The sequence below is a fragment of the Onthophagus taurus genome, chromosome 2, assembly GCF_036711975.1.
Source record: "Onthophagus taurus isolate NC chromosome 2, IU_Otau_3.0, whole genome shotgun sequence".
In the NCBI taxonomy this organism is placed as follows: Eukaryota; Metazoa; Arthropoda; class Insecta; order Coleoptera; family Scarabaeidae; genus Onthophagus; species Onthophagus taurus.
The window spans coordinates 18,877,542-18,893,957 of record NC_091967.1 but is presented as its reverse complement, the minus strand read 5'-3'; the positions used below and the strand labels follow the sequence as shown (position 1 = coordinate 18,893,957).

Below are 16,416 nucleotides of genomic sequence, written 5' to 3'. Positions count from 1 at the left end.
TAAATTAATCGGCCATGTTTGCATTTATTAATTCAACATTTGTAAATATTGTATTTTCCACCTATCAATACCAACCTTGATGGATCTATTGTATTTCTAGTCTTAAGTTTATTGATCAACTTCTCACCCTTGGTCTCTAAGTAATTTATTTCTAACTTATACTTTAATTTTCCTAATTCTTTCCCAAATTAATCTAGTACTGTAACCAAATTTAAAATTATACCTAAATCCCCTGGCTGTTCTTTATTATCCTTTCCATCATTCCTTCCAAGCTTCTCTAATGAGCCTGAAAAATCATCTTGTAGGAGGTCATATTTTTTTTTCTTATGGATATAAAGACTACTATATCACATACTCCAGATTACGGTCAAGATACCGAGAATCGTTGAATTTTATGCCTAAGATAATGACTGTTGTATTTTTGCAATTCGCCCTCACTTTTCTATCTGTATCATATCCGCTTTTTGCTTAAAGTAAAATGGTGAATGTGATTTTGTTAATTAATTTTTTTTTAATACAGGTTGGATGTATTTTCTTGTATTATCAATTTTTTCAACATATGTTCTTGACATTTTCAGCTGCTTTTAATATTTTTAAACTTTGTAATGTAATACGTGAATAATTTGCTTATTATCATGCCTGTATCAAAAATGCAAGTGACGTGGTATGGTTGGAAATTGAATGTGTCTAATTAACGTGAAATCAAACACAAAAAGATATTCTGAAGTTTTCGAAGACACGTAACGGAAAAGTTAATGAAGCCAGAAAGAATATTTCTCAACAAATTCAGTGCCCATCTATTTACATGCCTTATTAGATTTACTTACAGATTGTTCTTATAAATGAATAGAATCACGAAGCGTTTGAAAAAGCGTGACAAAATTGAATTATTATGTAGTATAATAAGTAATCTTCTTTTCACCTTGGCAATTTAGAGCTTTAACTATAGTCCAAGATTTGTTGAACCTAAAGAATAACCTAAGAAAGAATCTTCTTCATCTCTTCTTTCAATTAGTTACATCTCATTCAAAAATTTACCATTATTATTTAGGGGCGATATTTTCAACGCTTCGTTTTAAATACAAAATAAATAATATTTCTTAAATTATTCATTGTTATAAGTTAATTTCGATTCATTTATATTTTAATTATAAGTACGAATGTGTGTTTTTAGCATCGATTAATAAACATAATAGATTGAGTATTATTACTATAAGGAATTAACTTTTATATGCATGCTTCTGTGTGACGTTTCAGCAACTAATTAAACTAAAATAAATATATAACATTTATTTTTTTTAATATACAGGGAATTCGGCAGTATTGGGTCTTCCACAACCAGTGTGTCACCGAACGATGCAAAATGGAGTTCCATTAGAACAAGCTGTTTCTCGACAACGTATGCGTCCGGGTTCTGGATTTTTGGACGTTGAAATCAGTACAGATGGGCCAACAAAAGTCCTCAGTATTTCGGATAAAAAGGATCAAAGGCATAAATTTGCAGTTAGCGATGAAGGTGATTGGAGCAGCATTGCGCCAAAACAACGACCTGGTGTTGTCAAGACTAGCGAAGATATCGAAAAGAAAGAAAGTAAAGAGTTTCGATTAACGGTGAAATTAGCCGGATTGGGAATTAGTTTGATATCGAGAAAACCGCCGGAAGAATTGTTATTTACGAAGTTTTCGAAAATAGTAAGCGAAATTTTGTTCATGGATACAAAGAAACGATTTTGTATAAGTGTTGAAGATATACAGATCGATAATCAGTTGTTGGATGCTTCAACTCCAGTAGTTTTACATGTAACAAGGACAAATTCAAGAATGCATGGCGATCTTAATTTACCCACTTTGGATGTTGTAGCCGAAATGTTACCTATACTAAATGAAAACGCAGTTATATTTAAAGTAAAAACAACGTTTAAATCAAATAATTGTTTATAAAAACATTTCTTTTTTAGCACTTTATTGTAAAAATGAACAAACTAACCGTTTATTTAGAAGAAAGGCTTTTATTAAAAATATTTGCTTTTATTGGTTTTGATAATAAAGAAGAAGATTTACACAACATTGATGAAACCGATTATGAAACTCAAAGAATGCTTACTGACGTTTCTGCCGCTCATTCAACGAGGTATTATTTTGAAACGATTCAGTTGATTCCAAACCAGATACGTTTAAGCATGCGGACTGCAAATAAATTATCATACAAGCTACAAGGTGTTAAACGAAAATTGGGATTAACATTCATTAAATTTGAAGACGCAGCTGTCGATTTGGAACCGTTTAAAAGAGATCATTCGTTTGAAACTTTACAGTTCCTAATTAATGTTATTATGAAGCATTTTAAAGATGTATGTAATTTTAGTACACTTATCTCTAATTCTAAAAATGATTTTTTTTAGGAATTAAAATGGCAAGCAGCTGTAATTTTAGGTTCAGTTGATTTCCTTGGAAATCCGCTTGGTTTAGTAAGTGATGTTTCTGAAGGGGTTAATGGTTTTATAAGAGAAGGCAACGTTGGAGCTCTTGTAACGAATATTGCACATGGACTATCTAATTCTGCAGCTAAAGTGACGGAAAGTTTATCTGATGGGTTAGGATTTGTTGCTATGGATGAAGAACATGAAGAAATGCGGCAAAGAATACGCCAAGTAGATAGTGGTCGCAGCAGAGATCATATTTATGCTGGTATAAAAGGTTTAGGATTTGGAGTATTGGGTGGAGCAACGGGAATATTTAAACAAGTTTATGAAGGGGCGGTAAACGAGGGGGTCCAAGGCGTTTTTTCTGGTATTGGAAAAGGATTGTTGGGTGCTGTGGCTAAACCGGTTGTGGGAGTTTTAGATCTTGCTTCTGAAACAGCAAGAGCTGTACGGGACTCAAGTAGAGGATCAAGCAGATCAACTCCAGATCGATTAAGACCACCAAGATGCGTATTTGGTACTGGAGGATTATTACCGAGATATTCCTACAAACATGCCATAGGCCAACAATATCTTTACGCAGTAAATAACCGAAATTATTCCGAACAATTAGTAGCTTACGATAGTTTACTCCCTGGAGTTGAAGATTTGCACATAATCATTTCTACGCAGCGAGTGAGAATCATTACAAATAAAACGAAAACAGTTATAGAGTGGCATTTAAGTGATCTACGAGAATGTCGCACGTTAAAAGAGGAAGAAAATAAGCACTATATTCAAATTATGATGCACGTAACTGGCGGAAGCACAGATTTAGTTTATCAAGATCCGATTAAAAAACCAAAAGTTAGATGCGAATCTGCCGAACTGGCTTCAGTTGTATCCCAACAAATCAACTATGCAAAGCGTCTCTTTGACGAGAGATTGCATACTGTTCAAACCGACAATATAACCAACTGTGAAGACTGAAAGTTATAACTTTTTTTGGATAGTTATTCATGATTTTTGTACTACAAGAAATGATTGTATGTATATAGTGGAAGTTTATTTTTTGTTTGCATATTGTATGAAATATATTGCTGTATATAAACTGTTAAAATAAAATGTTTGTCTTACTAAATTATAAATAATGTAACTAACACAATTTAAAAAATGTTAATATACAGTCGATTCCGTTTATTTGGGACACTGGTTAATCAGAACAGCCGCTTATTTGAGACAAATTTCAAAGAACAGTATTCAAAGTGTCTAATTAACCACTTAAAACTAGTGTTTTTCTATAAAAAGTCAAAAAATATCAGGTTTGTTTGATTTTTATTTTAGTATCCACTTTTATATCTCCCTTTTTTTTGAGACACTTTATTTTAAGGAATGAACAGCAGATTTTTTGTGAAAGATGTTTTTTTTTAATGCTTGGAATTGATTTCAAAAAGTGACGTTCAGTTAATCGTAATGGATTTAAGCTCTTACTTGGATTTCCACCTTTATTGGCAAAAATTCAGGGTTCCCATATTCAAGAATATGGGGCCTTTCTGAAGATCATCAGTCTTATCAGGAAGATGTATGAGTAGTATGAGTCTCAAGTGGTGTATAATGGAAAACTTATTGATCCTACCAAGGCAAATTTTGGGTTCAGTCAAGGGTGTGTTCTCTCACCCATACTGTCCCTCCTAGTATTGGCTAGAATGATCAGAAGGAAGGATAAATAGTATTCAGTGGGGAATGCGAAATAGACTTGAGAACATTGAGCTTGCAGATGGACAATTGCCTACTTTCACTGAGATTTCGAGATATCAGGTAATACAGAGAAAACTGCAAGATGAAGCAGAAGCAACAGGACGAAAAGTCACTGTTCAAAAAATGAAGCAGATGAGGATCAATTCTGTAGTCGAACTTGGAACGAGTTGAAACATTCGTGTACCTTGGTAGCATTGCTGGGGAAGATGTGAAGAAACGAATACAGAGAGCAAATGGATCTATTAGTGACCAAATCAATGCAAGGAAATGGCATTGGATTGGCCACACGCTAAGGAAGCCCCATGGAGCAGTTGAGATGTGCAACGCCTTGCACATTTCAACTACTCCCTGAAGCCTGCATCTCTTGATAAAGAAGCAATGAAGGCCGGGAAAACGTGAAGAGTAGTGAAATGCATCCATCCGAACCAAATGGAGCCTTTACTGTTGTCCTATGATTCACCAAGAACGACAGGAAATAAGTCAAGTCCTTCTATTTGATTTCATTGCTCCATACGTATCTGTGGAGTGTAAGACGCGAAGATCTGCCAACTCAACTGAGGAATAAAAATAGTCGTTAGACAGTAAGTTTTATTACCACTTGCGTTAGCACAGGCTAATTGCGGCTCACCGATAATTATTCACTACTTCACTACATGTAGTGATGAGTTTCCATGATTCGTTACTGTTAAGGGTAGTTTTTAATGTGAACTGTCTTTCTAGAAATCCGACTTAAAATCATATCTTACATTTTTTTAAATTTTTCACAAGTTTTAACAAGGGTGTACAATTTTTGAAAAACCATTCTGTGACCGCCATTTTGAATTTTTGAAAACGTATTTTATATAGTCGATCGTTTTTATCAGCAGTGTCGTTATTGAAAAAATGTATGCATTGCATTAACAAGAGAAATCTGTCTCGGAACACCGTGTTAGAAATAAACTCGTTACGGAACATAGAATCCTTTGACCAACAGAGATTCAAAGCAGGAAGAACGTTCAGCCCCATTACCAAGATAATTGAAAAAAATCGTTTTATTTCTGCATCGTCGCAATCAACCCATAGATTTAGTCGAGATTTTGAGGAGTTTTGATTTATCAATATTTGACGTGCATATCTGTTTGTTTCTTCAACAATAGTTTTTACTATATCGTCTGATAAAAATAACTGGTACACGTGTATAGGATTTTTTATCGTAGTGATATCAAAACTTAGTGTAGACGATTCTTGCCTTTGGTATATACATGTAATCGTTATCTTCAGTTATATTATGTAATTCCTCTTCATTTTGCATACAATTTTTCACCGGTATTTCATCTAAAGCGACATTATCATTTTCCGTGTATTCCATGCAATCATCTTCGTCGTTAGAGCGGTTTTCATCACTTCCAGAGTCTGAAGACGATGGAACATAGTTTTTGTTAAGAAAATCGGAGTCATCAGAATCAAATGCATCAATATCAGAATCTGATTCGTCATCACTAATAGATGTCATTCGTCATTTGATGATTTATTAGTTGTAATGTTTTTCGACGAACTAGGTTCTTCACACTGGCTAGGATAATCAACGGCATCAATATTTTTTTTCTTGTCCAGTAATACACATACTACTTTTGTTCTTATCACTGTTAACCGTTTTTTTCTAACATTTCTAGCTCGCACTGGGCTAAAACCAAAAATTTTGTTGTACGTGACGACATTCTATTACACATGAAAGAAGAGCCACTATACAACACGTGCTTGTTGTTTAGTAATATTGCATACCCAGACCTCACCACCCGTTTTACAATTAAAACAGCACCGGTCCCGGGTGAGTGGTACCGCACACAAGTAATATAGTATTAGGTCAATGCGTTACCTAAATATTTTCATAGCCTACAAGTTTCTAGACATAGCAATAAACCAAAACGTACATGTGATATTCTAAGGAAAGCTATATTAACGAAGATACATCTTCCGCAAATTGCGAAAAATTTCGAATATACGCAACAGCAAGCCAACGAAGTAAGCCACCGGTAACGCAGTCAACCTGTTAAGAGAGGCGGATTGTTTTCTTTTGAAAATAATTTGCAAGGATAACAAAAAACTGCTTTGACAAAAGAATCATAAATAAGCCATTCCCTTTTTTCTCTTTTTCCGTTCTGGACAATACGAAAAAAATCAGACTCTTTCAACACTTTAGAATATATTCTTTCCCCATCTTTATACAGGGTGTATCTGAATGACTGCAACAAACTTCAAGGGGTGATTCTTTAGTGAATTTTAAGGGTACTTTGATATATGAACCATGGGCGACTTCGGCTCCCCTAAGAAGCTACACCCCTCCAAAAATGGCGGAAAATTTTGGTTTAATTTTTTTTTCTCAAAAACCATAAACGCTAGGAAAATGAAATTTGGGGAATATGTTTAACTCATAATAGGGCACGTTTTGACCCTATTTGTACTTTCATCCTACCCTTCTAAACTACTAAACGTAACCACCCCCGTTCAATTCATGCCTAGATTTTTTTATGCAGACGGTAAATTCATTTTAAAAAAATTTACATAGGTAGATGAAAGTATCCTAAAACTTTTTTGTCTCTCTAAAATTTTTCCAAAAACGACTAATTTTTGAGAAAAAAAAGAATAAAGCAAACACAGCCCGTTAAACAACGAGGTTGTTGATCAAAAGTTGGAATGAATTTTTATTGAAAACATCTTAGTAGGCTTTGTAATCTTTGTCAGAAATATTTTTGACGTTTAAATGTCAGTGTTTTTCTTACTATTATCATTGTTTTTCAAATAAAGTTCTATCGCATTTACGCTCGTTCACTCGACGTTTCACAATTTAAAATAAAACAATAATAACAGTAAGAAAACCACTGATATTTAAACGTCAAAAATATTTCTGACAAAGATTGCAAAGCCTACTAAGATTTTTTCATTAAAAATTCATTCCAACTTTCGATTAACAACCCTACAGCTTAACAGTTAGTGTTTGCTTAATTAATTTTTTTCTCAGAAACTATTAACTTTTCGAAGAACATCAGAGAGGCAAAAAAGTTTTAGAATATTTTCATCTATCTAAATAAAATATTTCCAATGTATTTATCACCGTCATAAGAAAAATCTAGACAAAAATTGAACGGGGGTGGTTATGTTTAGTAACTTAGAAGAGTAGGTTGAAAGTACAAATAGGGTCAAAACGTGCCCTATTATGAGTTAAACATATTCCCCAAATTTCATTTTCCTAGCGTTTATGGTTTTTGAGAAAAAAAAGTTAAAGCAAAATTTTCCGCCATTTTTGGAGGGGTGTAGCTCCTTATGAGAGCCGAACTCGCCCATGGTTCATATATCAAAGTACCCTTAAAAATCACTAAAGAATCACCCCTTGAAGTTTGTTGCAGTCATTCAGATACACCTGTATATCTTTGCAGTATTTTCAATGGCGTCACTTTTGGGACTATTAATTAATATATTTTCTATAAAACATTCCTTGCAAATCATTTCTTCAGACCACTACGATATTTTCAATATTGTTGCTATTGGAGATCGGGAGGATTCTTGTTCTTCTTCACTCATTATTTCTTGATTTTTAATTTCAGTCTCTACATCAATTTCATTTTCAGGTCCACAGGGATCATCTCATGATGTATAAGTTGACTTCCGTGAGCTATTTGTTGATCTATATTGTTTTGAAGTTGAGAACTAGTGGTACTCGTATCAGTGAAAAATGTTGTGATTTTAGGCAATCGTTTATGCATTTCTTCCAAAATTTTTCTTTTTTTCCGTATTTTGGTACCTGACGTATGTTTATACATGATTTCTACAGATACTATGAAACATTACGGTATACCTACGCACTCGGCATTTCCCTTTTACCTTCTACTTATTTACCTTATATTGAAATGATTAAATTAATAATTATTAGATACAATTATTATTACTTTCTGAACTATGATGCGATAATTAAGAGTAGGTAACACCACAAAGCATTCAATCACTAATTTGTTAAAAAACAGAACAATCTAAAATAACTCAATCTTTGTCGATTCAAATTGTTCTAGATGTGTTTTACGTTTAACATGGACATTAATTTTGCAAAATCACATATTTTTTGTTGCTCTAAATTGTTCTTGTTGTTCTAGGTACTTAAAATGTTAAAATTTAAGTTCTTTAGTTCTTTTAAAGTTTCATATTAAAAATTAGTACTTACAACAATTAAAACAATTCAGAATAGCTGTTATTTTCACTAGAAAAACCTTAAATTTGAGTTATTGTGATATCGGACAGATTTTGTTGAATCAGTGAACCCAACCTTTAATATAATAATAGTTTTAAAAAACTAAAAAAATATGGAATAATCTGAACATCATAATTTTCTAAAAATCACAACTTTCACCTTTCTCTTTAAACTTATAATAGTAAAACATAAGTTGCGATTTAAAGTGTATTTTATTTTGTATAAACTTAGTAATAAATTAATAAATAAACTAAACTAACAAATAAGACAATAACTTATTCGATCAGTATTACTATATCAGTACAATAACAACTTATTCTAAGGTAAACTATAACTAAATAAACTAAATTATGTAAATAAATTAATATCATGGAATAATACGGTTATATCACTTTCCTCATTTATAAACATATATGCACATTTGTGCATTTATTTCAGTAGCTTCTTCAACTTGTACGGATTTTTTTCGTAAGTCGTTAAATAATATCCAATTGGCATTGCTGGGCACAAATGCTGGGTACTGTCCTACATCATTCAAAGATTGAGTACCTTCGTAACTTATGATACCTGCGGGGATATAGAATTTGTTGTGGAGTAACAAATTGCGTGCGTAATCACTCAATTTTGTTTTATTGTTCTCTCCATTCGTTGTTTCTATAAATAGACCACATTTTTTTGCAATTGTTGCTTAGAGTTTGCATGTAGTTTTCTATTATGAAATATACTGTCGAAGCCGCAAGTATTTTGAACAATATATTTTTTAATTTTTATTGAAATAGATATTAATGAAACTTACTTATGAACTTATGAAAAAATTACTAACTGAAACTTCCAAAAACTTTAATTTTCAAAGAGTGAAGTGCCCTGTTGTTCTAGTAAAAGTAATAGCTGTTCCAGATTGCGTTAGCTATAATAAGTTATTTGCAATATGCAATTGATAATAGAAAAACTATGGTCACAGCAATCAACTAGACATTTCGGCGGCCAAATCTATTTTTAGTTATAACTTCGTAATGCTGTACTTATCCCATAATTTTGATTTTCTAGAACAATAACTAGAACAACCCAGAACAACAAAGAAAATTTGATTTTTCCAAAAATGGGGGGCTAGTCAAAAAACCTGTTTTTTCGGTTTTCTCGCGGAGTTTTTATTTTTTCGATTTGCCGCTTTAGAACAATGTAGAACAACTCTAGAACAACAATAAAAAATTTAAAAATCAAAAATGGGGGCTAACTTCCCGCACTCAACACTATAGGCGACTGCGACGTCTAGACTGAATGAGAGTACAGTTTGAGCGAGTTTGAACTCGCATATAAGAGTCTCGCAGAGAAATAGTATTTTATTTTCATTTGTTTCTTCATAAATCAATTAACAAGTACAATCAAAAGGGGTTATTTGAAACATTTTTTCAGCAATTTTAAGAAATAATAACCTTTACATGTTTAATTTCTTGATTTTCTTATTGGACGAAGCTTATGCAATATCAAACCAGAACCGGGCCCCTGTAGGTGCAGAACCCTGAGGCGCGCGCCTACTGGTTAATCCAGCCCTGACTTGTATGCCAAGTTACAAGAAAATCGCTGTATTGCACTTCCCTAGTGTTACTTATTAGTGGTTGTATCTCAATTTTGGGACCCTGTAAATATTTAAAAATGATTTTTTAATTTGGATATATTATAAATAAATAAAAATGAGTGTTTGTGTATATTTTATTTAAATCTTGAAAGTACAATATAAAAAGTAATTGGTTTAGAATTGGATAACACAAATAAAGTTGATGATCAATATAACCATACCTCTTATTATGATATATTATCCGGTTTCATAATAAGCAAACAAATTATAATTTAACTTTAATATATAGTTATTATGAAAAATTTCCATATATTACAGGTTATGACACTTTAAAAATTGATGCGTACGATACAGGAAGTGAATAAATAAGGAATAATGGGTTAAATTATATTAAAAGTAAAAAAGAAGGGTGGTTAAATCATATTGAAACAAATAATAAGAAAAAAAAATGGAAATTTTTATAATACTGTTATTATTCTTTTTGTATGAACTCAAAGATAAATTAAAATCATTTTTTATAATTTTTTTTCTCTTTAACCTAATAATTTTTACTACTTTCTTTTCATTTATTATTAATATTTCTATACATTTAACACACCCATATAATTTTACCTCAATATATTTAAGTTTGACTATTTTTATTAGTCCGCATTCTTTCTACAGACCTCTCTTCTTCTTCATCACTTGTATAAGACGACATCACCGAGACAGCCCCTCTAGCCATAGCTTGCATCAATTCTTGATCGGGGGGACTTCTACTTTCATACAATAAGATATTAAGTGTTTCTTCAAAAATTCTCGCTTCTGGACACTCAACTTTTGTGTGCTTTTTATCTGTTGCATAAACAATAGATGTGCAACAAACCTCAGACATTTTTTTTCCATGTCCATAAAACACCCAACAACAAATTTCGCTCGTACTAATAACATCTTTTATGAAAAGTACCCTTTTGCTATACCACAAAGATAATTTATCGAATAACTCAATGTTTTTTAAAAGATTATCATCAGATGTGCTAGTATAAGAATATTTATTATTGTGCCTGTTTATTAAAAGTTTAATTGCAGGTTTTGTGGTTGAACTTATTAACATTTCCTCTTCTTTTTGGGATGTTATTAATGGAACTTTGCATATTGGTTCTGCTTCGCGTTCTTTTCGTTTTTGTAAAGCTTGATTACACGGCTCTGATAATTCAGCTATGCAATAATATTTTGCTTCGGCTAGTAATTCTGCAAGCTCTTTACTAGTTTCTGGTAATGTTACAGTTCCATCTCTTAAAAAATTTAAAATTGTTCCAAAATGTTTTCCTGATCTATCAATTAATATCCATCCTAAAAAAGAATCTTTTGTTATTATGAATTATTTTAATCTTGCTTTAAATATGTACCATCTGAATCGGTTAAAACTTCCATTCTTCCACTAAACATAGCTCTAAGCATTGTATCATGTTTAGTTAAAGTACCAATTGTAGTGTAATAAAGACAACCGCCCACATTTAACTTTACATATTCGGACGGGTTGCCCTTAATAACGGTTTTATCCGACATGGTTAGATTTCGTATAAAAAAAATCGCTGCCTCGAAGAGTTCGAAAAACAGGTGGAGACAGGTTATGGTTTCATACTTTCCCTGTCTTCTAGGTATGGGGTCTTTACTCAATATTTTCTTTGTTATTTCTGACAATATGTGACGCACTCACTATCTTTTTCCTTCTCTTTCAACAACAATGTTTTTAAAAACTTCTCGCTATCGATATTTTTTTAATGACGGCTACCATGTTAGTTTTTCTACTGATATGATATATTTATCATTAAACGGAATAAGAATATAGGAATGACACGGAAGTGTAACTCCCGATATTCGCGTGAGTGATTTGACCGACCTTGCGCCATTTTGAATATGAAAAATCAGAGCCGGATTAAATTTTTTTTGTGGACTAATATGCACTCTACAGATTAATATCCCGACGGACGATAGTTGCTAAACCGTTTTAAAAAGAAAAAAATATTTTATACAAAAGTTGTTTGACTCACCAGTTTCTATTGCATAAAATTATTTTCACTTATACAGGATGTTCCATTTAGGCCAGCCATGTCCAACTAGCCTGCGGCCCAATTGCGATTTTTGTGCGGCCCGATAACAAAAAAAGGAAATCGCACAAATTAATATTTAAATTTTAATAATCGATAATACAAATAATTTTTATTACTTGGTCGAATGACGTTTTATAAAACTCCTATATGTTAATATATAAAAATGGAATCTTGTATGTATGTGGGTACCTATATACCGATTTTACTCAGTTATTCCTTGGCCGAATTTCACCAAATTTGGTAAACACATAGTTTAATATATTGGGAAGAACCTTTCATCTTAATTTTTTTGACACCGCCGCCGAGGTGTCGGCAATGACGATGTTAAAAAAATAATTTGCACAATAGCGAATCCCGATGTATGGCGTTTACGAATACAGTAAATACCCCGACCTACGTAAACCCGACTTACGTAGATTCGGAGATACGTAACTGCGAATTTGTCCGTTTTGTCGGGTATTCCCCTGTTTCGCTCAAAAGTGGATTGAATCATAAAATTTTCTAGTCCCTTCAGTTTATGCGAGTTCTTCGTAGAGAGTTGATTAATCACAGAGTTGATAAACTTATTGTTTTAAAAAGGTTGTGAAAATAAAAGTAAGTAATATTTTATTTTAATTTGCAGTCCTACAAAAATTTATTCGTTTCTTTAATTATACCAGAATAAATAAAATTGTCCATAATATTGACGTGCGATGTCGGGTAGGAAGAAAAGAAAACTAGAAGATGAAAACAGACAATTTAAAAATAATTGGGAAGATGACTACTTTTTCTTGTAAGTAAAAAATAATGCTGTGTGCTAGTTTGTCATGAAACGATTACTGCTAAAACTTATAACATACGAAGACATTATGAAAAACATACGGAACTTTCTGTACTTTCTGGTGGTGAACGCAAGGCCAAATTACACTTACTTAAAGCTAACTTAAAGTCTCAACAAAATGTGTTTCAAAAACAAAATCAACAATCAAACGACATTGTCAGTACAAGTTTAAAAATTTCTCAAATTATTGCTAAAAAAATGAAACCTTTCTCGGATGGAGAATACATCAAAGAATGTTTAATTGCTGCAGCTGAAGATATTAGCCCGGAAAAAGTTCATATTTATAAACAAATAAGTCTGTCTCATCAAACTGTTGCACGTAGAGTTGATGATATTTCCAATGAAATTTCCCTAAACCTCAATGAACATACCAAACAATTTGTGTACTACTCATTAGCTTTGGATGAAACAACCGATATCAAGGATACATCACAACTTGCTATATTTATTCGCGGAGTTGATAATAAGCTGAAAGTAACAGAAGAACTCCTTGATCTTGTGAGTCTGAAGTATACAACAACGGGCAAAGATATTAAAGATGCTGTTCTAAAATGCGCGGAAGATCGACAATTAGATTTAAAAAAACTTATTGGTATTACAACCGATGGAGCACCATCAATGATAGGAAAAAACATAGGAGCAGTTACTTTAATTTGCAAACATATTGAAAGCTTGGGATAAAATACATCATTTTTGGATTTATTTATTTGTCCTTTTTTTTTACATATAGAAAATCTATGTGCTCAGTCATTAAATATGTCTCACGTGATGTCAGTTGTCATTAATATTATTAACAAAATAAAAAATAATTCATTAAAACACCGCCAGTTTCAAGAATACCTTCGCGAACTGGAGTCCGAGTACTGTGACCTAATATATTACGCCAAAATACGATGGTTGAGTCGTGGAAAATGTTTATTAAGATTTTGGAACCTCAGGGAAGAAATTAGAATTTTCATGAATGAGAACGGCGAAGACGTTCCACAATTATACGATGAAAAATGGTTGTTGGATTTGTGTTTCTTAATAGATATCACAACTAAATTAAATGAACTAAATTAGAATCTTCAAGGAGAAAATAAATTAATTACGAATTGCTATCAAGACATAAAGACATTCATTGCTAAATTAAAATATTTTCAAAATCAACTGAAATCGAATAATGCCACACATTTCCCTCACTTAAATGATTTAGAAATGGAAAATAAACCCATTTCCGAATATTCGCATAATATTAAAGATTTGCTTGAGGAATTTGAAAAAAGATTTGCCTACCTAGAAAAATTTGAACAAATGTTCAATATTTTTAATTGTCCATTTAATATTGATGTGAATTCAGCTCCAGGTTTTTTGCAACTGGAACTTATCGATCTGCAGTCCAACTCAGAAATGAAATTAAGGTTTGAGGACATCAATATAGTCGACTTTTATGGAAAATATATCCAGGAAGATAAATTTGATTTTCCTAATTTGAAAAAATTAGCTATGTGTATTGTGGCAGCAAACGGCACAACATATCTCTGTGAGTCATTTTTTTCTAGATTAAAATTAGTCAAAACCAAGGATCGTAACAGGCTCACCGACGCAAATTTGACGAATCAGTTACGTTGTGCCACAACAAAATTAGAAGTTGATATTAAAAAAATTGCAAATAAAATAAATAAACAAGTTTCACATTAAATATCTGTTGTAATTTACTGAAATACCTATATATTATTGTGTATATCTGTGTACATGTTAGTTTGTGTATACGTATCTCATTTGAGCGCGAGTGTGCGCTAGAACTGAAATTTTCTTGTTCAGGTGGGTGGCGGCCCAGTGCCTTGTACATTCCTAAATTTTGGCCCGAAGAGTAATTTGGGTTGGACATGGCTGATTTAGGCAAAACGGAGAGTATAGATTTTTCTAAAAAATCTTTTATATTTTATCAAATTATGAATAGCATTAAATTTATTTATACAGCCGTATATGTTACTAACTCATAGTGTCAAGTTTTTCCAAAATGTGCCGCATATTTTTAAAAACGATGTAAAAACGACATTTTTTCCAATTTTGCCTTGAAACTATGTCAGATAATAGTCAAAGCCAAATGGTAAAAAATGATAGTATCCAAAGATATTAGCATCGAGATATACTATGTTTACTGGAGTGCGTGCTTTGAGCTAGAAAACGAGCCGGCCTCCCCCACCCCATAACAGCAAATGCTTCAACGTAACATACGTAATATTTATTATATATTTTTTTTCCTAACTATAATTTATTTATTTATTTCATGTGGGTACAGAAACAGGTCGAACCCAATAATACTGTACCACAAACAACCAATTGTATACAAATAAAATAGAATTACAGTTCACAATAATAATAATAATGAATTAACATTAATGGTACAAAAGTGATTCAAAAGGGAAAAAAACTAAAACTAAGTTTAGGTGATATAAATATATCATAATTTTAATCTTCCTCTTTTTATCGAAACACTGGAGAGTACCCTTTGTGAGAGTATTGTTACATCTCACTCGACAATTATCGTGGGCGATATTAATGTTGATCTTCTTAAGCTTGATTCTCCCTCAACAACACTTGTTCACTCATTTGCGACTTCTATTGGCTTACATCAGTTAGTCACCGAACCCACAAGAATTACACAAAATTCGCAAACTTTACTCGATCCAGTTTTTACAACAAATGATAAGCTGTTTATTAGTATTGATGTTGTAAATGTACCTAATATATCTGATCATGAACTAGTAAAGTGTGAGCTGGCATTTGATATCGGTAGGCCTGCTGCAATTTATCGTACATACAGGGATGTGAAAAACATTAATTATCCACAATTCTTGAACGATCTGAAATCAATTCCGTGGAGAAACATATATGATCAAGAAAATGTGAATGATAAAATAACTTTTTTCAATAATTGTTTACTTACTCTGATGGATTTGCATGCACCTTTAAAAACTAGACGGTTTACAAAGCCTCCCAGTCCCTGGCTAACAGATAATACTAAACTACTAATGTCTATTCGAGATGATGCGCTTAAAAAATTCAAAAAGTCTAAGCTAACTCAAGACTGAGTTTCATACAAGTTGCTTCGCAATCTGGTAACATCAACGGTGCGGGCTGAAAAGGAGGCATACTATGATTACGCCTTACGTAGTAAAGATCCAAAGGCTCTTTGGAGAAAGATTAAACTTCTAAATACAAATAAAAAAATCGATAACAAAGTACCTAACATTTTTCTTCCAAACGATTTAAATAATTATTTTGTTCACGGTGATTCTTCACTTTATATCCAGACTGATCCCGAATTACCCATATTTTATCAAAATAATGTAAACCCTAGAGTGCAGATAATGCAAGCTTTTATGCCTGTTGATGAACATGAAGTATCTATAATAATTAATAACATTAAAACTGCAGCGGTGGGTTCTGATGGTATCTCAATCTGGATGATTGACTTGTGTACCCCTTTTCTCATTCCTTATATTACTCACGTAATAAACGCTGCTGTTCATCAATCAGTTTTTCCGGATGCCTGGAAAATG

General features: G+C 32.3%; 2 protein-coding genes across 4 annotated transcripts in view; one reads left to right on the top strand and one right to left on the bottom strand.

Moving 5' to 3' along the window:
- Nucleotides 1-3,720, top strand: part of LOC111425335 (vacuolar protein sorting 13D) — a 33,584-nt gene extending 29,864 nt beyond the window's left edge. For all 3 annotated transcript variants that reach the window (XM_071194423.1, XM_023059302.2, XM_023059311.2), the window contains 3 exons: nt 1,310-1,905; nt 1,959-2,351; nt 2,403-3,720. In XM_071194423.1, coding sequence (XP_071050524.1) covers nt 1,310-1,905; nt 1,959-2,351; nt 2,403-3,392 — 1,979 coding nt within the window. In that variant the 3' untranslated portion in view covers nt 3,393-3,720. The remainder of the gene's footprint in view (nt 1-1,309; nt 1,906-1,958; nt 2,352-2,402) is intronic.
- A 6,355-nt stretch (nt 3,721-10,075) lies between these two features.
- LOC111413488 (BTB/POZ domain-containing adapter for CUL3-mediated RhoA degradation protein 3) lies at nt 10,076-11,885 on the bottom strand. Its single transcript, XM_023044488.2, has 2 exons — nt 11,344-11,885; nt 10,076-11,287 (listed from the first exon to the last, which is right to left on the bottom strand). The coding sequence occupies exons 1-2, from the start codon at nt 11,501-11,503 to the stop codon at nt 10,578-10,580; spliced, it is 870 nt and encodes a 289-aa protein (XP_022900256.1). The 5' UTR covers nt 11,504-11,885; the 3' UTR covers nt 10,076-10,577.
- Nucleotides 11,886-16,416: the final 4,531 nt, after the last annotated feature.